Raw genomic sequence first — 27,404 nt, 5'->3', positions numbered from 1 at the left:
GGATAAAGGCGCGAGCATCTGCTAGTAGGTAATAGACAGACAGAAACAATTATTATAAGGAAAAGCTGACTGACTGACTGACTAACAGATCTATCCACGCACAGCTTAAACTACTGGACGGATCGGACTGAAATTTGGCATGCAGAAAGCTATTATGACGTAGACATCCGCTAAGGAACAATTTTTGAAAACTCAACCCAGACTCAACCCCTAAGGGGGTAAAATAGGGGATTGAAAAATGGGCACAAACTAGTTTTTAGGTACCTATATAAAAGACTAGCTGATGCCCGCGACTTAGTACGCGTGGATTTAGATTTTTAAAAATCCCGTGGGAACTCTTTGATTGGGACAAACCAACAAACAAACACATTTATAATATGGGTACTGATTATCTGTAGAAAACACTTTGAATAAACATTTCTCTAGCTCTGTCCACATTCACTTTAGCCAAATGTCACAGCGGCAGGATAAAATAAATCCTCCCTAACAAAATTAGACCTTCCCAAATGTTTAAAGGAAACCCTTTTATACGGAGATAATCACACCCTATCTCAGTAGTCAGTCGCCATCGGGACCTTTTGCTGCGCAAAGGAATTCTTTGGGAAGCAAATTTTCGGCGTAAGTTAGCCAGACAAATTACTGAACCCTAATTTTTCGTATAGTATAGTAGACTTTTCAGTCCGCCTCTAAGGCGTAAAGGCCTCCACTAGTTTCTGTTATTTCACTAGAACTTTATTGTTATAATTATATTTTCCTATATTTTTAATTGAAACTGGTGGGTACTTTAAATGTAAACTGAGCAAACTACTTTCAGGTTTTGCGTATACTAAAACTCACGTTGTATATACAACTATATCGATACACATGAAACACTCACAAATTGATAAATCGACGAACAGCAAAGTTAGTTAAATATTTTCAAAATTTCAAAGTACCTACGCGATGAAAGCTTTCAAAAGCCAATTCCATCGAAATTCCAATCGAACAAGAGATTCATTGGAACGGGCTCGACACAGATTTGGACATATACAAAGTACGCTAGACATGGTGTGCCATACAGAATAGCAGTTATTTTTTGTGTCACTCAGCGGGAGATGGAGAGAGCTATCCTTGGAGTTTCTCTACTCTAGGACAACTAGAGTAACTGACATAGCTCAACTGGTTGCGAAGCTAAAGTGGCAATGGGCAGGGCACATAGTTCGTAAAACCGATAGACATTGGGGTCCCAAGGTGCTGGAATGGCGACCTCGCACCGGAAGACGCAGTGTTGGAAGACCCCCACTAGGTGGACGGACGACATCAGACGAGTCGCAGGTAACCACTGGATTCAGGCTTCGCAAGACCATGGCGTGTGGAAGTCCCTACAAGAGACCTATGTCCAGCTGTGGACGTCTTTTGGTTGATGATGAACCGAGCGTACCCACCGGGAATAAATTATGACAATTTGTGTCAAAATGGTTCTCGTGTTGACAAAGTGTTGACAGATATCTCATCACTAATATTTAGTTTCCAAAATGGCAATAATAAAGTTGCTTCAAAAACAATAGCAATTCCAGCGTACTTGAATCAATAGGTCAGTGTCTCGACCCGTTCTCTTAATTACCGTTGCGCGTCGTTAATTCCAGCCCTTTTAATTGGAGCTTCGATTATGGAATCTGGCAGTTATGTGTTTTAATTACGGTTTTTAGCAGATTTTATTTACCCGTATTGTAATTACCTAGCTACCTACATTGTTTTACAAGCGAGGCTATAGAACCATGAAAAAAATGTGAGAAGAATAATAATTATAATATAGACCTATTCACTGTATACAGTACGCGGCCGAAAGTAATGTACATCGACCTTTAAAAGGAGATAGCAGATTTGTAAAGCGATGTCCCTGTCGTTGAGACCGTCGTGACAAACGTCATAACATAGGAATGAGTGACAGAGACAACGCTCTACAAATCCGAAATGTCATGTCAATGTTCTAAAGGCCGATGTACATTACTTTTGGCCGTGTACTGTACTGTCCCTACCAAGAAAGAAATGGCAATAAATCAATATAGGTCGCCGTGGGATCAAAAGATCCAATTAAAGAAATAGAAATCCAAAAGTTATTAACATAGTTTATTTTGAAAACGTTTTAAAAATAAACTATATTAATAACGTCATAACATTTTTAGAAATTTAAGTATCAACATATAAAAAAATTGATTACGGTTTCCAATTTTTTTTTAAATCTAGACAAAATTATAAATGTTATCTTTTCACGGTCCATCCGCTTGACCGATTTACAGAGCAAAAAATTGCAACCACTGCGGCGGGCATAGGCTACTTTTTATCCCGGAAAATTAGAGTTTTCACGATTGTTTTATGAAACTTACCTAAGTCCACGCGGGTGAAGTCACGGGCATCATCTAGTATAGTGCATTTAATATTAACTGGCGTGATTCCACTTGAACGTAAACAATAGGGGTGATAAACCAAACAGCTCATAGAGCCCATTCATTTTTAAAGGAGCCGCCGGTTCGACCTTATCTATTTTGTTGCAAACCAACCAGTGTTGATACTTTTGAATATTCATAGAATATGTCAATATGTCACACGGGAAGTTTCTTTCAGAGCACCTTTTACACTCACAACTGCAATTAAATTAAAATAATGGATAAAATACGTTCAAGAAAAAATTATTAGTGCATCACGACTTAGATGCTTGTCGAATACATTCAGATTTATTATTTTCACATGGCACTGTGGAAGGTGATTTCACAGAAGGAAACATTGTGTTTACAAAGAATTCACCTGCCACGTCTTAATCCTATTTTTAATGACGGTCTCAAGTGGAAACACGCCAGCTAATATTGAATGCACTATACCTAATACTCAAACAGACAAATAAATAACGTTGAAACACAATAAAACCAGCCGATTTTCAGTACAATGAGGTGTATGTATTGCTTTTATCCTGCCATCTTATGCCAAAGCTTCGATCTTGTACTTTGTATTCTCATAGTGGCATAACAAATACCTACTTTATCCAGAACTGTGTGTTACAGGAATTTCAACCGTATAATTTCAACGACCAGGTCGATTTTTCAATGTTCTAAATATTATCTAGTCGTATTTTAAGTAACGTTAAAGGAAGGTCGCTGAAGGAATGTCCCTAAACGCGCAGTCTGAACTAGGTACCTACATGTAACCGGCAAGAAATATTGTGAATAATACGACCTTTAGAATAATATGATTTCTGCTTTGTAGAGCGTTGTCTCTTTCATTCATACCTAGGTGACGTTTTGTTAAAGACGAAACCGCTTTCTCTTTTTAAAGGTCAATATACATTATTTTCTGCCGCTTACTGTACTTAAGGCACAATGCACACCCGCCAAATGAAGTGGAGGCGTGGTTTTTTTTTAACAATAGGTAGTATAGGCAATAGGCATGTGCTTGGTTGCAATCACACCAAATTGTAGGTAATGATGCAGCCTAAGATGAAGCGCGCTTACCTAGAAGATTCTTATTCACTCTTCTTTTGAAGGTACTTACCAATATTGTAGATAGCGAGGAAAGCCGGAAGATCATTCATTTTATATTCTAGCAGTGCATATTAAAAACGAGAAGCAAAATCTTCGTACGAGTCTCGTAATGATAGCCCCCATAAACTACCGCTATACAAAAAAATCGCGTCATTTTATTACTGCAGTCCAAGACCCCTAGGTATTAGCATACGCAGCAGCGTTACGAAATCTGCTCTGCGTCACCTGCGTCTCAGTAATTATATGCTTAGCCTAACATTCTGGGGAAGACCAGAAGTACCCAAGCACTCGTAAACCCCACGATATTATTATAACGGATTCTATAAGTACATTATTATCGTTAACATAATATTATAACGAGCTAATTTACCAAATTATCTCAACTCACGATCGGGTAAACACATTATAGAGGCCGAGTAAATAGCCGGCGATATCTCGCATCTGTGCGTGAGGGAGACTGGACCCGACAGCGGCCATTTGTTCAACTAACGATATAACGATACATCAGTGCCTTGCCTTTTTCACGATATCCTAATAAATTCCCGTATTTTCATAAAGAAACGGGAACTTCTTGCCGTGGTTTTACTCAATGGATTTAGGTTATTGACTAGCTGACTCAGCCTAAAGCACGGATCTATATCTAATATAATATATAAAAGGAAAAGCTGACTGACTGACTGACTGACTGACTGATCTATCAATGCACAGCTTAAACTACTGAACGGGCTGAAGTTTGGCATGCAGATAGTTATTATGACGTTTTAGGTATCTACGTACAATAAATACACTCATAATTCATTCGCTTGGTTTACCCAAAAAAGGGTTACGTAAAGGGTTTGTAGAATGAACCATGATAAGTTTATTGAACTCTGCCGGGGACGTCTGAACTCAGTTTGGTAATAAGTTTTTTATTAAAAAGGATAGGTAGAGTTTATCGCTAGGCCGAATAGCGCTGAGGGGTGATATCGATAGTCGATTGAATAGTCAAGGGCGGGACTTATGGCGCAGATGTGAATTATGAACGATCCTTTTTAGGGTCCGAAGGGTGCCAATGACCCTATCACTAAGCCTCAGCTATCCGTCTGTCCGTCTGTCTGTCAGCGGGCAGTACCTCATGAACCGTAATAGGTAGAGTTGAAATTTTCACAGAGTGTGTATTTCTATTGCCGCTATAACAACAAATTATAAAAAAATTTCACCCCAGCTCTATAAAACTGAGTTGCATAAAATAATAGAACACAAAACATGGTAATAACCAGAACGCTAGCAAAAACGAAAACAGGTTTTTTTTGCCGTTTATGCCGAAAAAATATATTAAAAAATCTTACATTTTGTAAAAGTTTAAATATTTGACTGACGTTAGAGGTCAACGAAGGTTGAATAACTAGGCCACTCGGAGTCAATGCCACGTCGTAAGCGGGGCATTGACCCGAGTTTTGCACGCTATACATTGCGAGTTTGAAAAATACTAAAACTACAAAATGAGACAAATGGTTATTGATATTGGATTGTGTTTAGGTAGTATAACAATAACGCTAAGTGTTTGCTAGCGTTCTGGTTACACCCTGTATTTTATTAGTCACCAATAGCAATGTCTATAATAAGCTTGTCATTTTAATAGTTACAATTGTTTTTGTACCTAAATGATTAAGCTGTTGGTAAACCCAAACCTCACATCGTACAAACGTCTCCATCCTCAAAGAACTAAAAATAAATCAGAGGCTTTCGTCACTTGTACTCAAGTTCTTTGGGCACATTACAAGGAAGAGTGGTACCATCGAACACCTCGTGGTACAAGGTCGAGTGGAGGGCACACGTCCGCGTGGGCGTTCCCCAACTAGGTGGACGGACTTAATCCGCTCTGCAACAAGCACACCTGTCTCCGTGTGTGCACATAATGCCACCAATAGAAGTCGCTGGAGGGAGATCGCACGAGCAGCAGTGAACAATTCATAGCCACGACCACTCTGTCAAGAGTGAACGATTGTGAAGAACAAGAAACCCAATAAAGAATAAATTTCTGTTAGCCTATAATTCTTCATTATAATAATTCCTTCCAGTGTAACAAAGAAATGTAGATTCCGTATAAGTAATGCCTCTTTGCTGGAATAAGAATTCATGGCCCACTGACTAGACAATACGATAAAATAATCAATGTAAGCTACCAAAGTTCTATAACATTTCCCGTTAATAAGAAGTATAGAACCTTGTAATAGTAATTCTCATTGACCCCAGACTTGTGATTCGTATTTCAGGTCTAGAATTTACTGTAACAAAGTTGTATGACTTGCTTCGTTCATAAGGAATATAGAACCATGTCGTAATGCACACTGACCTCAAATTTGCTGGTATGGGGATTCATGTCCAGTAGAGAGTACGACGCCACGCGGTCGCCATTGCCGTTTATGATCACTTCGCCCGTGATGCCTGGAAATAAATATATATTACGTCTTTTGTTCGGAAACTTTTCTTCATAACATCGAAATATGTTATAGAACTTTCCTTAGATCTATCTCATTTTGATGCTAGATATGGGCAACTTCAGCTAAATCTACGTACAAGTACCTACGCGGCCGAAAGTTATATTATACACATCGACCTTTATTATTTTATTTTTTAGGGTTCCGTACCTCAAAAGGAAAAACGGAACCCTTATAGGATCACTTTGTTCTCTGTCTGTCTGTCTGTCGGTCTGTCAAGAATCCTTCAGGGTACTTCCCGTTGACCTAGAATCATGAAATTTGGCAGGTAGGTAGGTCTTATAGCAGACATTAGGGGAAAAATCTGAAAACCGTGAATTAGTAGTTACATCACACAAAAAAAAATTAATTGTGGCCATTGAACTTAAATTAGGATTTACAATTTTCGAAGTAAGATAACTATATCAAGTGGGGTATCATATGAAAGGTCTTTACCTGTGCATTCTAAAACAGATTTTTATTTATTTTTATGCATCATAATTTTTGAATTATCGTTCAAAATGTCGAAAAAAAACGAGTATATTACGGAACCCTCGTTGCGCGAGCCTGACTCGCACTTGGCCGGTTTATTTTATTAGTATACATACTGCATACATGAAAATAAAGTAACAAACCCGCACAAATATTTTTAAACTATACTTAATAACTAAACCAGAATAGTCTAAAAGTTACAAATTGGCCATTTGCGTGGGTGGTGAATCTGACTCCTAACTAGATTACCTGTGTCTAGGATTTAGCAGGAGATAGCAGATTAAATTGTAGAGCACTGTCTCGTTCGTTGAGACCGACAAAACGTCACATAGGTATGAGTGATAGAGACAATCGCTCTACAAAGCAGAAATGTCATTCTAAAGGGTGATGTACATTACTTTCGGCCGCGTACTGTACCTACTCAAAATTAGTATGACAGCGATCTCACCTGGTGGTAAGTGATTGAGTCTCAGATGGAGGCGGGCTAAATTGGAAGGGTTTTTTTCTAATCAAACTAGCTTATTTATGCTCGAGACTTCGTCCGCGTGGACTACACTATACATTTTAAACCCCTATTTCACCCCCTTAGGGCTCGAATTTTCAAAAATCCTTTCTTAGCGGATGCCTACGTCATAATAGCTATCTGCATGCCAAATTTCAGCCCGATCCGTCCAGTAGTTTGAGCTGTGCGTTAATAGATCAGTAAGTCAGTCAGTCACCTTTTCCTTTTATACATAATATTATATTACCTACCTATATAATTATAAAAAACAAAATAAAATCTATTTTCATTCAAAGATGGTGATTTACAATATTTTATTAAAATCTGAAATCTGGTCTAACTTGTTGGAAGGCTACGGCCATGGCTAGTCACCACACTCCAGCAAAGCCGTGCCGCCAAGCGTTTTAGCGTTTCAGTATGACACCGTGTAGAAACCGACAAGGGGTATGGATTTAACAAAAAAATCCCTTTCCTTTTACATATTTAGATTTCTTCGTAGACCAATGTGAGACCAACCTTGAAAAGTCCTGTTCCACATGTTCTTTATGACAGTAGCTCCATCCAGCTGGCCTTTAGGGTTGGTCGCCTGCCGCAAAGTGTCGTTCAACGCCAGGGCGTAGAGAAGTACCGCGTCGTAGAAAGCTGCTACGAACGTCGATACTACTTCTCCCTTTCCAAATGTATAGTTGTATTTAGTTTCCGCTAACTCTTTGACCTGGGGAAGACGATAGCAGAGTTTTAATATTTCTCACCCGGTTATACTCACGTGTTTTTTTTAATAAGAATATTAACCAATTGCTGACTAATATTCCCTTTTCCCCTCCAAATCATGAAATTTGGCAGGTAGGTAGGTCTTATAGCTGATATGAGGGGAAAAATCTGGAAACCGTGAATTTGTAGTTACATCACAAGAAAAAAATTAAAATGTGTTCATGAACAAATATTGCTATTTTCACTTTCAAAGTAAGATTACCATACCAAGTGGGGTATCATATGAAAGGGCTTCACTTATGCATTCTAAAACAGATTTTTATTTATCATCATAGTTTTTGAATTATCGTGCAAAATGTCGAAAAAATACGACTGTAGTACGGAACCCTCGTTGCGCGAGCCTGACTCGCACTTGGCCGGTTTTTTTTAATACAGGTATTAATTATTATTACTCTATGAAACACTTTTATCCAATTGCATCAAAGAAGTCGTCAAAACAACATACCCTATCAGAAAAATCCAAATATTCTTTTTTCTCCGGCGCTGGGCTGGTGACAGTGAGAACAGCACTATACGCCCGTCTCGCTCGCTCATTGCGCTCTTCCGTATCACCTTCGACTTTCCAGGGTTCTTTGGATGATGCTGATGCTAGGCTGGTTAAATGAAGAAATTTATACTTTAATAGTACATACACTGTGAAAATATTTGTATTTAAAATAAAAACAGTTAATTTTAATTATATCAACTACAGAGCACGGGTCTCCTCTCAGAGTAAGAAGGGTTTTGGCCATAGTCTACCACGCTGGCCATGTGTGGATTGGTAGAATTCACACACCTTTGGCAGGTTTCCTCACGATGTTTTCCTTCACCGTTAAAGCAAGTAATATTTAATTCATTAAAACGCACATAACGCCGAAAAGTTAGAGGTGCGTGCCCGGGATCGAACCCCCGACCTCCGATAAGAAGGCGGACGTCCTAACCACTAGGCTATCACAGCAATATATTAATTATATTACCTATGGTATATTTTCTACGACTTACTTGTTATAGTTATTTTTAAGTCAGTTAAAAATTAAAATGGGTATACATGGTGTTTTTAGTACTTCATAGTGAAACAAGGAACCCTTTACAATTTCGGCCTGTCCGTCTGTCTTTAACACAGCTATTTTAAAAATAAACTATAATATAATTTGTAAAGTTTAGCACAGCACAGTTTCAGACCACGTTACTGCACACATATAAGCATGTTTCAAAAAAAAACAAATTGACATGGTCTAAACCAGGGTTTCCCAAACTATGGGTCGCGCGACGCGAGCGAATATTGAGTGGGCCCTGCCTATAGTATCAGAAGATTCGTCACAAAAAAATAGTTTCAATCGTAAGCAATTAACGAAATTCTGGCTCTCGGTTGCTGGTAGTCATCCATGCCTGTTTGATGAAGCTATGAAAGTCCTCCTCCCCTTTACTACCTCATACTTATGTGAGGGTTTTCGAATATGGTGAACATTAAAACTAAATACCGAAATAAATTGGACTTATCAAACTCACTGCGATTAAAAGTAACTAAAGTTGAAGTTGATGTCAAAACTGTAATGGCGAAACATAGGAAACAATTTCATCCTTCCCATTAAATTTATATAATTAAGTAATAAAAGATTGTATTAAAACAGTTTGTTATTTCAAAAGTCCTTTATTAATATTGCTAACGCTTAAATTTCCTAGAGGTGGGTCCCGAGTTTGTAAACTTAAATGAGATGAGTCGTAGCCCAGTCAACTTTGGGAACCACTGGTCTAAACACTATAGTCAATGTGTGTCATGACTCATGTGCAATGTGCATATACTAACTTGGAGAACAACTCAATGTTGAAGAACACGTATTCCCCCGAGGACACCATGTTGAGGTCATCTGCAGCCAACATTATCTCCCGCACGGTGCCCGGGTTGGCGCACACCACCACGACTGCGGACAAAGAGGAAGGAGTTAAATAGCAATTTGGTCTGAGACAATAGGGCAAACATCCTGAGACAATGGGAAAAACCGGCCAAGTGCGAGTCGGACTCGCGCACGAAGGGTTCCGTACCATCTATAAATCGCACATGGCCAGCGTGGTAGACTATGGCCAAAACCCTTCTCACTCTGAGAGGAGACCCGTGCTCTGTAGTGAGCCGGTGATGGGTTGATCATGATGATGATGATGATCATTTTTGTAAATTCTCATATTTTTTGACGCTAACTCACGTACCACTTTTAGGGTTAGCCTCATTTAGCAAAAGAAAAAGTCAGCGGCCCAGCTTCTAGGACTGTTGTCTTTGTAGTTATGGTCAACTAGATGATTCCCGCGAATTCGTCCGCGTGGATTTAGGTTTTTAAAAATCCCATGGGAACTCTTTGATTTTCCGGGATAAAAAGTAGCATAATATGTCCTTTTCCGGGATACAAGGTATCTCTGTACCAAATTTCGTCAAAATCGCTTGAACGGATGGGCCGTGAAAGGCTAGCAGACAGGCAGACAGACACACTTTCGCATTTATAATATTAGTATGGATGTAGGTTTAAATAAGTGATTAGTTACATGAAATATATTTCTCCAAAAATACATTTCAGTTTTTCTAAAAAGATCACTAAAAAAAAGGCATATTTTGTAGCTAGGTATAATAATTATAATAAACAACAACTGAGAAACATTTTAGGCTTTTAATAGATAATACTTAATTTATTCATGTTTATGACATGTATTTTATTTTTATTAATTCAAAAAGCTTCAATTTTAAAATCACTGTTCAAATAAATTAAACAATAAAATATGTAGTCAAATACCTTATAGATAAAATATGTTAAATTATATTTTTTTATTGTAAAGGCACATGTTCACTGGGATACCTATACACTGGAAGTAAATCGTATCGCAGCATCTAAAAAAGATTCCGACGAATTGAGAACCTCCTCCTTTTTTGAAGTCGGTTAAAAATAGGATCTTGGACTGTAGTCATAAAATGATGTAATTCTTAGCATTGTGGTAGTTATGGGGCTAGATTCTATTTGTTTATTTTTTTATTTTATTCATTATAGGTAGGACGCTTGACCACAATCACACCTGATGGAAAGTGATGATGTGGCCTAAGATGGGACGCGTTTACGTAGAACATGCCTATTCACTCTTGTTTTAAAGATACCCGGGTTGTACCTAATTGGTAGGAAACACATATTATCTAGAATTCAATATTAAAGAGAATAATCTTAAAAAATCATGATTTTTATTTATTTTTATTTATTTAATTAATTATTAAACGTCACCGCTGAACGGAAAGCGAATAATGACGTCACAATGCGTAAATGACAAATATTTTTAATTTTTTAACATAAGAGATATTTAAAAAATTGAAAAATATTTGTCATTTACGCATAGTGACGTCGTTATTCACTTTCCCTACAGCGTGACGTAACTAATTAATTATGTTGAAAATAAATAAAAATCGTGATTTTTTTAATTATTCTCTTTAACAATGAATTCTAGCCCCATAAACTACCACTATACAAAAAACCACATCATTTTATTACTACAGTCCAAGACCCTATTGATGGGATAACAGGCTCATTTTGCTATAATCCGTTATAAGCTAAACCAGATAAATCTTTAATATGCTGTATATAATATAATAGTTCAGTTGAAAATATCAATATTCATAGATTTTAATGTAGTTCAAAGCTATTAAGTGTTATTCTCAATTTGCAAAATTCAAAGTTTTCATAAAACGTAAACTTATTAAAAAATCCTATTACAATGTAAAGGATTATTTTAGTGATAAGAAATCTTGGGAATGAGTTACTTAACGGCTTTGTGATAGTTGTAATGAGTTTAAGTAATCTTGTAAAGTGGTGATATTAAAAAGAATACCCGGCTGAGTTTGTTGTGGGCTCCTCAGACCTGGGCGCGTTTGGAACCCTCATAGCTTTAGTTTTTAAGTTCGCTTAAAAATTATCACCACTATACCACCTTACAAATGCAACTAACTTTCAAAAAGTGTAATTTATTACCTATTTTGAATAAAACATTTGATTTGATTTGATTGTAATTGCAAGAACCTTTGCGAAGACAATGTAGATTTATACTTAGCAAGTGTAGGTAAAACATCGTACACTTTACCACACACATAGTCCGCGACAGGTTGAGATGGCGATCGGGGTATGAGGCGGGGCAAGGCTCCCACACCCGCACGTCACCCGCGCTCGCCCGCACCGGGTTAGCGCGGGGGCTGTGCAGGTGTGCGGGGTGTACCATACCCGATTACCATCTCGACCTGTCGTGTACATGCATGGCAATTTTTTTATCTAATATTTTCATAGTGCTTTCATAGTTTAGAGCCTCAATAGCTCAACCGGTAAAGTAGTAGACTGAAAACCGAAAGGTCGACGGTTCAAACCCCGCCCGTTGCACTAAATTGTCGTAGTGGTCGTACCTATACTCCTAGCACAAGCCTGACGCTTAGTTGGAGAGGAAAGGAGAATATAAGTCATTTAACATGGCTAATATTCTTTAAAAAAAATAGTTTTATAAGTGACCTGTATCTATGCCAGCCTCAGCAGTGCACACTAAGTTAAAATCTGAAACTATTATCACTAATAACAAAATACACTTTTATTGCCAAAATGCTCAAACGTTTGCAAAAACGAGTTGAAAATACCAATACTGTTAGAGTTAGTTACTCTCAAGCAGCTAAAACATCATACACTTTACCACATACCTACCTCTTTTTTTAATTTATAGACTAGCGCTTGGCTGCAATCAGACCTGGCGGCAAGTGATGATGCAGCCTAAGATGATGCCTAGAAGATGCCTATTCACTCTCGACTTGTAGGTACCCATATTATAAATTGGAGGAGAAAACGATGCTGGAGGGTAGTTCTTAATCTTAGGTTGAAGCTCACCTGTTCCGATGTGTATGTATGTGTATACCCGTCTTAAGAATAGTCATAAAATAACACTATTCAGCCAATAAAATAAATAACATTGTAATCTTTAAAAACCACCCACTTAAGATAGCGACATGGACTAAGAGCCAGCGCGTGCTAGACCTTCGTTATTTTATAAAAGCTGAAAGTGTCTCTGCGTCATAGTCCCCAACACTGGGAGGAACGTTTGTTTGGATCATGGTGGCTTTGGGAGATCTAATAAGTTCTAATCTAATAATGCCTACCTCTAAAATTTTTTATTTTTTTAAATTATACATTTTTTGTAATTTTTTTGGCTTTGGGAGATAATCTATGAATATAATATATAAAATTCAAAATCCTGACTGACTGGCTGACTGGCTGACTGACTGACTGACTGACTGACATATATATCAACGCACAGTGGTCCTAAAGACATTAAAATTTGGAGGGTCTATTCTATTGAGTTTTCGATTAGGTGTCAGATAAGAAACGACTATGAGAAAATCCCCTCCCCCCAAATAAAGGGATGAAATGGGGGTTGGAAGGTTATATGAAAGTCCTATGTTTTTGAAGTTAGGGACGTGAAAATTGGTTTTCAGATTATAAGCTTTAAATAATAAAAATCTGTATAAGCTATTTTTAAATGCCCCCTTAAGGGTGGTAAAATAGGGGATGCCGATGAAAGATTATGTTGCAAAGTTTTAATTATTTTTGACTTGAAAGTAAGTAAAGTAGGTTCTTTATAATGATGAAGGTATCACCTAAGAAACGGTTTTCAGACAATCCCCCCTAAGAGGGTGAAAGGTTATTTAAAAGTTGTATGTTTTTGAAGTTACAGACGTGAATTGTGGTGGACGTTTGCTTTGGTTTGTGCATGGTCGTGCACGTGTCGAGCTATTCGCTATCCTTCATATCTCTGTTCATATCGAGATTGTGTTATTCGGTGCTGTTGAGTGTGCGCGTGCTGATGACGTTATAATGTTATGAAAAAAAACTGCCATTTGTTTGTACTTATAATAAAACTGTAACTGGAAAAATTCTGTACATTTAAATTATGTTGAAAATTTTAATCGGAGGAAACATTGTTGTCGATATAGACCCCAAAACATTTTTTTTTTGGAATTTTTATCTGTCTGTCTGTGCGCGCATCACGCTAAAACTACTGGACGGATTTAAATGAATGTTCGTACACATATAAAGTACAGTATACAGTTAACATATAAAGTAATTTTTTTTTTATTTTTTTTCAGAATAGTATTTAAAATCACGTGGTGCATTGCCAGACCCTTAATATCATGTCAACCCCTTGCCCAACCCTAAGTTTAAGGGAGTCTGTCAGGGGATTGCCACGACAGCACTTTCAGCTTTTATAAAATAACGAAGCTCTGGCACGCGCTGGCCCTCTCTCTCTCTAACAGGTCCATCTAATTAACTATTCCAAAATATCATTAAACATGCTTTTGATATTTTGAAAATATTAAAGATTAAAATAGTTATGAAGACACATAAAGGTAATAAAAAGTTGGGAGTACAACGAACTTGGCATTAAATTCAAGGCCCAAAACATTATTGATATTCACTAGTAATCACACGCGGCTTCGTTTGACGAAAATATAAACTTCTTTGGAATTAAAAAAAACCGGCCAAGTGCGAGTCAGGCTCGCGCAATGAGGGTTCCGTACTACAGTCGTATTTTTTCGACATTTTGCACGATAATTCAAAAACTATGATGCATAAAAATAAATAAAAATCTGTTTTAGAATGTACAGGTGAAGACCTTTCATATGATACCCCACTTGATATAGTCACTCACTTCGAAAGTTGAAATACTAATTATTAGTTCATGACCACAATTTAATTTTTTTGTGTGATCTAACCCTAAATTCAAGGTTTTCAAATTTTTCCCCAAATGCCAGCTATAAGATCTATATGGGATGGGTTTGCCAAGTATCAGTTTGATACTTTGGATTCGGTGGACCGTCGCGCTAGAAGACTCATTGGTGACGAAGCGCTGGTCTATTCTAAACTTCAAAGTTTGGAACATCGGCGCAGAGTTGCCTGTCAATCGGTTTTTCCGAGATATATTTCGGAGAGTGTGCTGAAGATCTTTTCGGCCTGGTGTCTCCTTCACCCTTCTACTATCGTACCGCCAAGGCATCGCCAAGGTCTGCACTCGTACGTAGTAGAAATTCCACGGATACGTACCTACGAGGCGATTTGCCTCCTCATTTCTAATTCGAACCGCCAAGATTTGGAACACCCTTCCAGCATCAGTTTTCCCCTCCAATTATAGTATGGGTACCTTCAAGTCAAGAGTGAATAAGCATCTTCTACGCGAGCGCGCTCCATCTTAGGCTGTATCATTACTTGCCACCGGGTATGATTGCAGCCAAGCGCAATGTGGAGCAATGAAAATTATTGTTGGTGATCAAATCACAGCCATAGCAACGTAGCATAGTAGCATATTATCTCTGGTGGAATAGCGCGAATAGCTTAAACTTGTAAACTTATCTCATTAAGCTGTGTTAGCTTTGTAGTAATTGCTTTCTTGAGTTTTAATAGTTTGGTACGAGTATAAAATTAGCTCATCTGCAAAACTAGCTTACGTCTTTTAATATTACAAATGCGAAAGTGTGTCTGTTTGTATGTATGTCTGTCAGTCTGTCTGCTAGCTTTTCACGCCCCACCCGTTCGACCGATTTTGACGAAATTTGGTACAGCGATAGCTTGCATTCCGAGGAAGGAAGGCTATTTTTCATCCCGGAAAACCAAGAGGTTCCCAAGGGATTTTTAAAAACCTAAATCCACGCGTACGATACGAAGTCGCGGGGTATCGTCTAGTTGTTCATAAAAGTATTGAGTTTTGAATTCCCTTTTAATGAAAGGTATCGCTTGCACATTATATTTGCACCCTCATAAATCATTCACTGCTACATAAAGACCAGCAGGGCGATTGTCTAAAACCTGCATCATCAATCATTATTACCATCTCAATTGCTGACATGTCAATGACAGCTACACTGTCACGATCCAAATCACCTCTGATTGGTTGACACTCGCTCACTATTGGCTACAATGCATTGTTGCAACAAGAATCGCACAATTTCAGCCAATCACAACAATTGAGATTGTGGTAATGATTGATGCAGACAATCGCCCTACAGATGAACAATTATTAAAGGACAAAAACCATAATGTCTCAATAAGCTTACAATTAAGAGCACAAAAGATGCCCGCAATTAAGATCTTTGTCTTAGTTGAATTAATTATTCAACTAAGACAAAGACTCTGACAAATTTTCTTGTCTATCTCGACGCCCACTTTTCTGGGCGACTATTGTGGCTCAAAAAGGGACCATTCATTTTGAATTCGATTAAAAAATGTGAATCAACAAAATTATCTCAACAATTTTTTTGGAATCATAATTTTATATTATACTAGCTGATGCTCGCGACTTCATCCACCTGGATTTAGGTTTTTAAAAAATCCATGGGAACTCTACAATTTTCCGGGATCAAAAGTAGCCTATGTCCTTCCTCAGGATGCAAGCTAAATCTGTACCTTTATCTGTACCAAATTATTAATATTAAATACAAGCTAGCCAGCTTTCTTGATGGACGCAACATCAAAGTCGCTGAAGACGGTTTTAGTTCTAAACTAAAGCCCATAAATGCTAGCGTCCCGCAGGGTTCAGTGTTATCAGTCACCCACACTGTTCATCCTGCTTATCAATGACATGTTGCATGACAGCAATATCCATTGCTATGCAGTAGGGCGATTGTCTAAAACCTGCATCAATCATTATTACAATCTCTATTGTTCTGATTGGCTGAATTTGTGCGATTCTTGTTGCAACAATGCATTGTAGCCAATAGTGAGCGAACGTTAACCAATCAGAGATGATTGCGATCGTGACATTGTAGCTGTCATTTTCCCGCAATCGCGCACCGGATGGCATTAGGTACAGGTAAGCCCTCTACAACGGTCATGCACAACATTCTCGCTCAGTACTGGAGGAGCGTAGAGCTAAACTTGTGTCTGACATAGAAACCGGCATTGCCATCATAACTGAACTAATGTGTAATAACTCAACTACATAGGATAAGAGGGAGGATTCTAATTTAGCTTGTAAGATTTGACCTAAACAAATTAAGAGACAAACATTGCAAGGTAATTATAAGCTTGTATGCCTAAGAGAATGCTTTTCACAGCCAATCACATCAGAAGAAAAATCACGCTAAAAAATAGTTGGTATAAGAGGCAATAACACAAAAAATAAATTTAAAAAACTAACATAGTTTTTTATATAAGACTATAACGTAGTATCCTGACGCACTGCACTTAGTCTCGGACCGCCATGTCGGAGGAAAACAGGGAGAACACGTATAAAAATCAGATCAGAATGGAATCAATAATAATTTAACTAAGTGTTGTTGCACTGGTCATGCAGCAAGTATCTTTCCATGATTTAATAAAAACATTTCATAAATATAACATGATATGCAGTTAAGAATGAGGCAATACTTTTATTAAGCTACTTTCGCATTTTCGGCTCGGATTTCGTATACAGCCTTCGAAGCTAATTTTAGACTTTATTAAACCAGATTTTCAGGTTCAACAATCAAATAAAAGACGGGTCTAAATATATCTTATTTTCTTTCGCTATAGGTACTCACTTCTTGTGCTAAGAGAAAGTTTTTGGAGGAGCTCTTTTATTTTTGCCCTTGTTAACAAAGTTTCGTCGAACGGAATGTTCGGGATGTTGCCAGTTCCCTTCTTCTGGAGCACTGTGAAGACAGCACTGAGGGTCATGAAGCAAGCGCTGTTCCCTTTACCGGAGGATGAGGCGTAGTTGTGGTAGAGCATCCCGAGTCTCCGCCAGTTGAACTCCTGTAACAAATGAACCGTAGTTTACTTCAACATGCTAAAAAAATAACGCTGTAATTAGAAAAGGATAAAATTCAAAAAAAGACTATTCCAAATTCAAATTCTATACTAAAATTATCCATATAATATACTAATTATTAATATTATTATAAATGCGAAAGTTAGCATACATTCCTAGTTAGCTACCTTTTATACCGGAAAATAAAGAGTTCCCCCCGGGATTTTTAAAAATCTTAATCTACGCGAAGTCACGGGCGTCATCTAGAAAAAAAATATGATCTCATTTTTAAATAAGTATAGGAAATTGGATCAAAAATATTAACAATCATTTTTTACTTCAAATACACAAGAAAAGTCAAAAAAATCCATAAAACACAGCAGACGAAAACAAGAAAGTCAAAATAACAACAAAAAAATCAGTGGTTGTAATATTATATTTTATTACAATTATTCATAATCCAACAAAAGTTGCTAGATTCTAGAAAAAGAAAATAAGTATTAGCTAAAAACAAAAATAAGCAATGACGATCAGCGGGGTGATTCGCTAACTGAATGTTCAATGAATGATAATCACCGAGCTCATTTGACAATGATTTGATATTGGTTAGTTCTACATTGCTGCTTCACTGAATGGTGTTAAAATATTTTTTCATAGAAAATCTTCAATGGATTAAAAATAAATGTCAAATGAGCTTGGTGGCTATTATTCAGTGTTGAACACTGAGTTAATCAGTAGCCAGCCTAGAAAACACACATCAAATTAAGTAAAAAGTGTAGTTTGTTTCGGTAGGTAACAGTAGTAAGTATAACTTGTGTATCAGTAGTAAGTACATAGAAATGCACAAGATATTAGATATTTAGCAAAATTTCAAAACAAGTGCGCTTATTTCGGTAAAATACAATAGTTTTTATTACGTGAAAGGAGAAAAAAGCAGCGGTTTAAAGCAATTATGGAAATTTTCTTAAATAAACAATTAGAATAATTAAAAAAGATAATAAAAGCTTGCCACATAATATGATAAAAGCGTATTTTGCACGTTTTTATAAACAACACATTTTTTTTTACAGCGTGAAAAAAACACACTACAGTACGCAGCCGAAAGTAATGTACATCGACCTTTAGAAGGAGATAGCAGATTTGTAGAGCATTGTCCCTGTCGTTGAGACCGACAAAACGCCATATGGGTATGAGTGTCAGAGACAACGCTCTACAAAGCCGAAATGTCATTCTAAAGGCCGATGTACATTTTTTTCTGCCGCGTACTGTACGCACTGTTTATTTTGTGACAAGCAAGTATGATGATCTTACTAAATTATACTTATTATAAATGTGAAAGTTTGAATGTTTGTTACTCCTTCACGCTACAATAATTGAACCGATTTGGCCAAAATTTGGAACGGAGCTTAAACCCTTAATAATTACCACATAGGGTACTTTTTATCTCGAAAAATCATAGAATTTTTTTAAAAAACCAGTATCGCGAATATGATCTAGTTATAAAATAAACAAAATAAAATATTTGCATGAACACCTACAAGAAATTTAAATTTAAAAAAAAAATACTAAATTAAAATGCACTTTCATTCTAAGAATAATAGTAATCCTTCACTAATGAGCATATCAGTGAATCTTTTATAGTTGATATCGTAATAAAACAGATTTATTACAAGATTAATTATTTATGAATAGGAATAGCCTCATGCATAAGGCAATATTTTATTAATAGAATCAATACATACAAAATGCATGAACGGAAAGATTCAAAGCTATTTATGGAAGATAAGCACCAGATAATCGTCTATCTAGATAAGCAAAAGGTTAAGGTGACATTCTTAGCAAATTGTTGAGTCAATACGACACTTAAATCTGACACAGATTTACGGTTGAAATTATAATCAATCCTATTTGTAATCTGTCGATAGGTTACTTAGAAACCTTAAAGCAACGTTGTTATTTGTCAAAAATCTAAATATATAAAAGGGAAAAGTGACTGAGTGACTGACTGACTGACCGACTGATCTATCAACGCACAGCTAAAACTACTGGATGGATCGGGCTGAAATTTGGCATGCAGATAGCTATTATGACGTAGACATCCGCTGAGAAAGGATTTTTGAAAATTCAACCCCTAATGGGGTGAAATAGGGGTTTGAAATTTGTGTAGTCCACGCGGATGAAGTCGCGGGCATAAGCTAGTTGTAGATAAGGTCATTTCATAGCTACAGTGTCACGATTGCAATTACCTCTGATTGGCTAGCAACTTTTGCTATTGGCTAAAATGCTCTGTCGTAGAAAAGATACCATAAATTCAGCCAATCACAGCAACAGAGGTTATAGCAATGTGATAATCACAATCTACGCCATCGACGCCACTTTGTATCATTTGAAATCTTAGACTATTACTACTTTGTGTTCGCACAGAGACGTACTGTGTTAGGGCAATCATTTTTGCCTGGATGGGGCACGAGTGCGGCACTGACACATTAGCAGTAATGCCTCGTCTGGGAGAAAATATATTGACGATTGCCCGAACATGGCATGGTCATGGGCTCTGAAAGAGGACGATAGCAAAAAGTTAAATTATGTATCGAAAGCATTGGATCACAAATGAAACGATGAATGCTAAGATAATGGGAACATCAAAAAAGGAAAATAAATAAACGGTAAAACAGGTTTTTCGTATCCAAGCAAATATCAGTTAAGTTAAATAACGCAACGATAATATAAATGCTCTATACCTACGAGTACATCAGAGGAGATTTTAATATTTCTATAGTATATCATAGTCAAAATTTTGAATTTTAAAGCTGAAGTTTTATGCACGGCGGTTATCCTAGGCGATCTTTAGGAATGCCGAGAGGCCTTAGTAAAAGTCCAATTACATGGTTCCGCCCTAAATAATTTTTAGTCAATCTTATTCTTAGGAGTGCGAGTAGTTAAAGACTGAAACTCAATTTTTTCAAATCGGTTTTTCACTAAGCAGACTTGAAATACAGTTTGTATTTTAATGTGTTTTGGTTTTGGATAAAATAGTTTCGTTGCAAAAAATCATGTAAGCAAATTCAGTGTTGCAATTTTTTGAATGCCTTCTGGAAGCCTGCCTTCAGCCTAACCTTTATGCTAAATGAATCATTTAAATAAAAAACACGTGCGGAATTACCTACTCGTTTTAATAATATTATTATTATGAATTTCACGTACGAGTTAGGTGTCAAGCATTTCAATTGAGCCCCTTCCGGCAACAGCTTCATTCACAATATTATTTACCGAGAATACTCACTAGATGATGCTTCGTCCCGTGTAGATTATTTTGAAATCCCGCAGCAATTCTTTTGTTTTTTGGTTAAAAGAAACCTGCGACCGTCTCCAGGATACAAACTATCTCTGTACAATTTTTTTTTAATTGTTAAGCCGTGAAAAAGTAATAGACAACCAGACTGTGTTTCTACTGAGTATCTCTACTTACCTACTGTTTACTACTGATAATAGGCTACTTGACAATTTTTTTAAGTTGGTCTTAAATGGTTAATATTTGTCCTATTATATCAAAAAAATTAACACTATATTTTTTTGCGCCCTAAAAACCGTAAAACTTTAATTTAAAAAAATATTTTTCTTAGACAGGTGAAAACACTGTCGGCCATGTTTGGCCGATAGATTATCTGTGCTCTGACGTCATGCATTTGTAAACAACAGTATAACCACAGGGTTATACTGTTGTTTACAAATGCATGACGTCAGAGCACAGATAATCTATCGGCCAAACATGGCCGACAGTGTTTTCACCTGTCTAAGAAAAATATTTTTTAAATTAAAGTTTTACGGTTTTTAGGGCGCAAAAAAATATAGTGTTAATTTTTTTGATATAATAGGACAAATATTAACCATTTAAGACCAACTTAAAAAAAATGTCAAGTAGCCTATTAAAAAATGTGAAATTTTATTTGCACAAATTGTGAGAGATTTTGATATTTGACATTGAATTTTGTATAGGTATGTACCAAGGTCCATTTCAACTTGCGTTTTAAATTTTTAAAAAATTATAATAAATTTGAAGTTTGAATGGCTTTACACTTTACAATGGCAAAAAATGGTTATACTAAATAATATTTCGATTTCTAAGATATAAATGAACGGATGCTAATTTCATTATTTAAATTATCGTTTCAATGGCTAAATAACAGCCTACCTGCTGTGTTTTTTTAGGATTCCGCAGTTGAAAAATAAACTATTTTAGTTTCTTCTTGTTTGTTTGTCTCTTTGTTATACATCTTACACAGGAACTGTTATCGCTAAGGAAAGTACTGGATAATTACATTCAAACTAAATGATGCCTGTGACATCATCCGCGTGGATATAGTGTGTTACAAAATTTCGCGTAAACTCTTTGATTTTCCTATATTAATTCAAGGTATAAGCTTTCTTCATTCCAAATTTAAGCCAAATTAGTTTAGACATTGTAGCGTGAAGGAGTAACAAACATCCAAACTTTCACATGTATTATATTTGGAATTAACTTGGGATACGTTATACATATTTATTCATATTTTAAAACCTTCTAACCAATAAAATCACAGATTGTGCTAGGGCTTCAGGTTTAAATCTATATTTATGCTATTTCGATAATTAACGCTTATTATCATAAGTAATCAATCGATTATGTGAAATAGAGCTACAAATATTTGAAGTAAAACCATTACAAAAAAAAATATGCTAGATTTCCAAGATACAAAAATCCAAGTTATAAAAATTAATTACTGCTACATGCTCGACGATTAATAATATTTCAAAAATCACTTCATCATGGAAACCGAAAAAATATTGGGACCGTAACACATGAGGTGTTTCATAGTAGTTGTGTTTTCAAAAATTATAACATGATCTTCAAATAAAATAAAAGAAAAGTATCAATTAATTACTTCAAAGAAGCAAAGCAACTGAACACAGTAACGAAAATAAAACACATAAGTTACAGTTTCTAAACGTATTTTGAAGCAACATACACAAACAGTACAACATCAAAGTAAGGTTCGTACAAAATGACAAAATTTCCGTTGTTTACCTCAAAAATTTTCCTGATGGCAACCCCTGCTTGTGTATAGCTTCCCATCATTCGCGTTAAGGTCATGTAACTTGGTTGCTTGTAGCCAAACGCCTCAGCCTGAGCACCAGCGGTAATGACAGGTATGCGCCAAAGCCCAGCATATCTTGCCACGGGAGCTATTACATATTCACAGCCCGGTCCAATGAAGGCATCTGCAAACACGTTAAATTTTCATCTCCCGAACAGATTCATGTTTGCCTAATATGCTTCCATACAGAAGTTTTGAAAACTTTTACATAACATTCGTTAAAACTAATACTTAATCTAGAGCAGCTTCTTATTTTATGTTTTGATGATCCTTTGCTTAGGCTCGATTTCTGAAAATCTTTTCTTGCAAGGGGTCAACTTAATGGAAAGAACCTACATGCAAATTATTAAATTTCTAAACGCAATAGTTTGAGATATATGTTGATATGTCAGTTAGTCAGTTTTTCCTTTTATATGTATATATAATTTGGTAGGTTCAAACGGTTATTTCCATTTTATTTAGCAAGAACAAAAATCTTATTAAAAAGTACCAAGTTAATTAAATAATAAGTTATTAATTAAAGTGTCGTTACGACGACAATATTTTAGTACTAAATGGCAAATAAAAGAATTTTTAAATGTTATAAAATATTTCAAAACTTCTGTAAGAGAGAACCATGACAATGTAATGAAATTATTTCTTTTAATTCGACTTTATCAGTCAATTTCTAAAAGTGAGATTTCGTAAAATAAAACATATCTGAACTATAGAATTAACATTTAATAACAACTCACCAGCAGAGCCATTGACGTAGAATTCGAATGCTGCAAGAGGTCCATATACAGATGAACATCTCGTATCTCTGTAATCTACAAGAATTTTCCATCCAGGTAACGGACCATCGTGTTTTGTCATAGCAGGTATCGCCATCTCAACTATCGGCAAAACTTTAGATAACGAAAAAACTTCGGATGGATCAGCCGGCAGCAAAACTCCAAGTTTCAGTATTTTCTCATGAAATTGATGAGTTTCGGCTCTAAGATTAAAATTTGTTCTTTTCACATAATAGTGATTATGTGCTAAATCATGTGGATAGCCAACTGCCCGTACATCATCATAAATGTCTTTTACTACTATTACCGTCTCCGTATCATTCGTTATATTTTCTTTGCTTTTATGATACGTGTAGTATTTATTCAATTCTAGTACATCAGGCATAGAGTATTTTTCTGATTTTTCCTCCTCATGCGTATCTTGCGCTGATGTGGTGCTTTTGACGAGATGTTTGCCAAATACTTTGTTATCTAAATTGCGACGCCATACTTTCACTATATCTCCATTTAAATTGTTTATTTTATATTGACTTATTTTGTCCTTAGATGATTTCACATTATAATTATTAGCACTAACATCACACTCAACTATCACATTAAATAAACATACGTAGAAAATAAGGAATGAAACTAATATAGGCCTTTTAAAGGATAGAACGATTATTTTACGATGTGTTTTAACCTTGTGTGCTTGAGCATTGTCCATAAGTTCACTAGATTGTTCATTTTTTGCTTTGTATATCCGATTTCCACGTCTCTTTCTGAAGTTCGCTTTGTTTGCATATGATCTTTCTTTGCAATGGACAGTCTTGGCAAAGTTTGACGAGAGAATCGCATTCACGATCTCTTTTACCATTTTTTAATTAATTATCTCATTTTTACGGTTTCATTATTCTGTTTCCTTCATCTATTAAACAAAAATTACGTTGAACATTATTAATTATGTTAAAGATTTCCTCCTTAGCGATGATCGTTGTTATGGTATATTTAAAGCGCTCTATTATAAAGTTACTATCGTAGGTGTCAATATCACAAAGGTCGTAACACCCACTTAAGTTTCTTAACTGTGACAAAGCATAATATAACGTAATGCCGAATTATACTCATTTATTTACTACTTAGGCATGCTTTATTTGATGCTGTATACGTGCAGTATCGTGCTACGGATGGGCAATTGTCAGTACATTTTGCGCTCGGGGTGAGAACGGACCCGGCATGGTCACGGTGCCCATGCCCCGTCCGAGCGCAAATTACTGACGATTGCCCAGGCACGGCACGACGCTGCAGCTATGCGGCGTCAAATAAACCATACATAAGTACCATAGTAGGTAACCGAATAAATTAATAAGCAAATTTTAGATAGTATATCTGTCAGCTTATTAATTGATAAAACAACTGATTAATTTTGATAAAATAAATTAATAAGGATACTTATAAATTAATTTCGCTGACACTCGAAATTAAGACTCCGCAACTGATAACTTGGCTTAATTAGAAGCATACTTCCTACAGTTAATTACCTCCTATAGAGTTCAAAGTTCAATATTTCAATTAATTTTGTGGTTCAAATTGAATTGTCCAAATAAATCTGAATAATTATTATTATCAAATCCACTTTTAGTTATACCTAAATTTTATTAGGTATTCGATTACAAGTTAGCGACTTCTGAGACTGTAGTACGGAACCATCAGTGCGCGAGCCTGACTCGCACTTGGCTGGTTTTTTTGTGCTTTTGTCTGCAAAAAGTAATCAACTACATAGATTAGTCGGTGCAAATGACTTTGATAAGATTTAAACGTGCAAATGATTTTTATTTTCGCCTGCTTGCATGCTTGCTCTGGTTTGCTCTTGACGACAATCTTTCAATGATGAGGTCTAAATTGGAGTGCGCTTGTCTAGAAGATGCCTTGAAGGTAGGTAGGTACTTAAGTTATACGTGGCAGGAAACACGGACGCCGGAAGGGCGTTTCAAACCTTAGCTATTCGTATCAGAAACGTTGAGCAAAAACATTTCGTGCGAGTAGATTGGATGTCGATGATGCGAACGCTCACGTCATTCTCCATACGAATACCTATTAGGTTTTTGTTCTATATGCGAAAGTATGTCTGAAATACCTAAAATACCGATAAGTCGTTGGCATCTTTTATTTGATGCAAGGATAGCTTGCGTCACTTAGACGATAAAACGGAAAATTAAAGAATTTTTACGGGATTTTAAAAAACCGAAACTTAGCGGACAAAGTCGCGGAATATAATAAACAGAATTATAAATATTTTTTTATAATCATGACATATTTTACATTTCGATGTTTTTAATAAGCAGTCTTGTCAAATTAAGCAGATTTTGTGTATTTTGGAACATAATATTCCGAACGATATTGCAAAGTTTCCCAAAATTCGGTTCTTTTTTTTTTTTTTTAAAGAATATTAGCCATATTAAATGACTAATATTCCCCTTTCCTCTCCAATTAAGCGTCAGGCTTGTGCTAGGAGTAGGTACGACAATAGTGCAACGGGCGGGATTTGAACCGTCGATCTTTCGGTTTTCAGTCCACTCCTATACCGGTTGAGCTATTGAGGCTCAAATTATGTCTAAAAATAAACTTAAGGTAGGCATACTTATAATATTATTATTATTTCATACCTACTAATAAAATATAAGTTATGCCATTCCGCTTAAGAGACGCAACTTCAGCCTGGGAAGAGAAACCGGTTAGATTAAAAAAATAGAATATTTGTAAATTATATTTTGGTATTAGATTATGTTATTATACTATGACGTGATAATCCATTTTGCAACTATGAATGTCACGAACTTTGATATTAAGGTAATTTATTTGTATTTTACAAGAATTTCGTTTGAAATGCAAGAATCATTCTTAACACTAGCCAGAAATCCATATTGTAACATCAATTCTATCTATACAGGTTTTTAAAATACTGTGGAAATTCTTTGATTTTCCGGAATAAAAAATGGTTTATCTCATTTTTCAGGTCTTTAACTATATCTACTTACTAGCTGATCCCCGCGGCTTCGCCCGCGTAGATTTAGGTTTTTAAAGATCCCGTATAGCCTATGTCACTCAGGAATAATGTAGCTTTCTACTGGTGAAAGAATTTTTAAAATCGGTTCAGTAGTTCTAAAGATTACCCCCTACAAACAAACCTAACGACATTACCTCTTTATATAATATTAAAGATCCCGTATAGCCTATGTCACTCAGGAATAATGTAGCTTTCTACTGGTGAAAGAATTTTTAAAATCGGTTCAGTAGTTCTAAAGATTACCCCCTACAAACAAACTTAACGACATTACCTCTTTATATAATATATAATATTAGTGTAGACAACGGGCCGTGCAGCAGAAATCGTAATATTTTAATTTCGCCATAACTTCAAAACCAAACGTCCAATTTTAATCATTCAAAGACCAAATATTATCTCCATAAACTGTTCTTAGTGATAAAATCATTTATTTTGATAAGGATTAATAGCATGAGTAAAATAAACGCGTTTAAATGTAGTCCAAAAAAAATTCAAGATTTTTTAATAAAAAAATGGTTGCTGTGCCTCACTCGACATAGATGGGTATAGTGTGTCGCGGACTTTTTTGTAGATATTTATAAGATCTACATTTAATTAGAACATTTTATGGTTCTATCTTTTATAGTTTAGGCAGCGTACGCAAAATAAGTAACTTTTCTGGTTGATTTTTTACACCTTGTGTCCGAAAAACCCAAATATCTTACGGAACCCTATTTTTTTCCAAAATAAAATATAGCCTATGTTACTCGTGGATAATGTAGCTTTCGAATGGTGAAAGAATTTTTAAAATCGGTCCAGTAGTTTTTGAGCCTATTCAGTACAAACAAACAAACAAACAAACAAACAAACAAACAAACAAACAAACAAACAAACAAAGTTTTCCTCTTTATAATATTAGTGTAGATGCGAAAAAAAAACCTATCGATCCGTTGTTCCCTTGCAACGTGATTGA

General features: G+C 36.0%; 1 protein-coding gene across 9 annotated transcripts in view; it reads right to left on the bottom strand.

The window, feature by feature from the left end:
- Nucleotides 1-27,404, bottom strand: part of LOC117992211 (atrial natriuretic peptide receptor 1-like) — a 180,342-nt gene that overhangs the window by 39,611 nt on the left and 113,327 nt on the right. For 6 of the 9 annotated variants that reach the window (XM_069505798.1, XM_069505795.1, XM_069505797.1 and 3 more), the window contains exons 2-8: nucleotides 23,368-24,313; nucleotides 22,564-22,757; nucleotides 17,290-17,503; nucleotides 9,526-9,640; nucleotides 8,185-8,332; nucleotides 7,485-7,683; nucleotides 5,851-5,942 (exon numbers count right to left, since the gene is read on the bottom strand). In XM_069505798.1, the coding sequence (XP_069361899.1) occupies nucleotides 5,851-5,942; nucleotides 7,485-7,683; nucleotides 8,185-8,332; nucleotides 9,526-9,640; nucleotides 17,290-17,503; nucleotides 22,564-22,757; nucleotides 23,368-24,262 (1,857 nt within the window). In that variant the 5' untranslated portion in view covers nucleotides 24,263-24,313. The remainder of the gene's footprint in view (nucleotides 1-5,850; nucleotides 5,943-7,484; nucleotides 7,684-8,184; nucleotides 8,333-9,525; nucleotides 9,641-17,289; nucleotides 17,504-22,563; nucleotides 22,758-23,367; nucleotides 24,314-27,404) is intronic. The other 3 variants (XM_034979870.2, XM_069505800.1, XM_069505799.1) reach the window with 2 other exon arrangements.

The sequence above is a fragment of the Maniola hyperantus genome, chromosome 21, assembly GCF_902806685.2.
Source record: "Maniola hyperantus chromosome 21, iAphHyp1.2, whole genome shotgun sequence".
Classification (NCBI taxonomy): Eukaryota; Metazoa; Arthropoda; class Insecta; order Lepidoptera; family Nymphalidae; genus Maniola; species Maniola hyperantus.
This window is presented reverse-complemented; position numbering and strand designations above follow the sequence as displayed.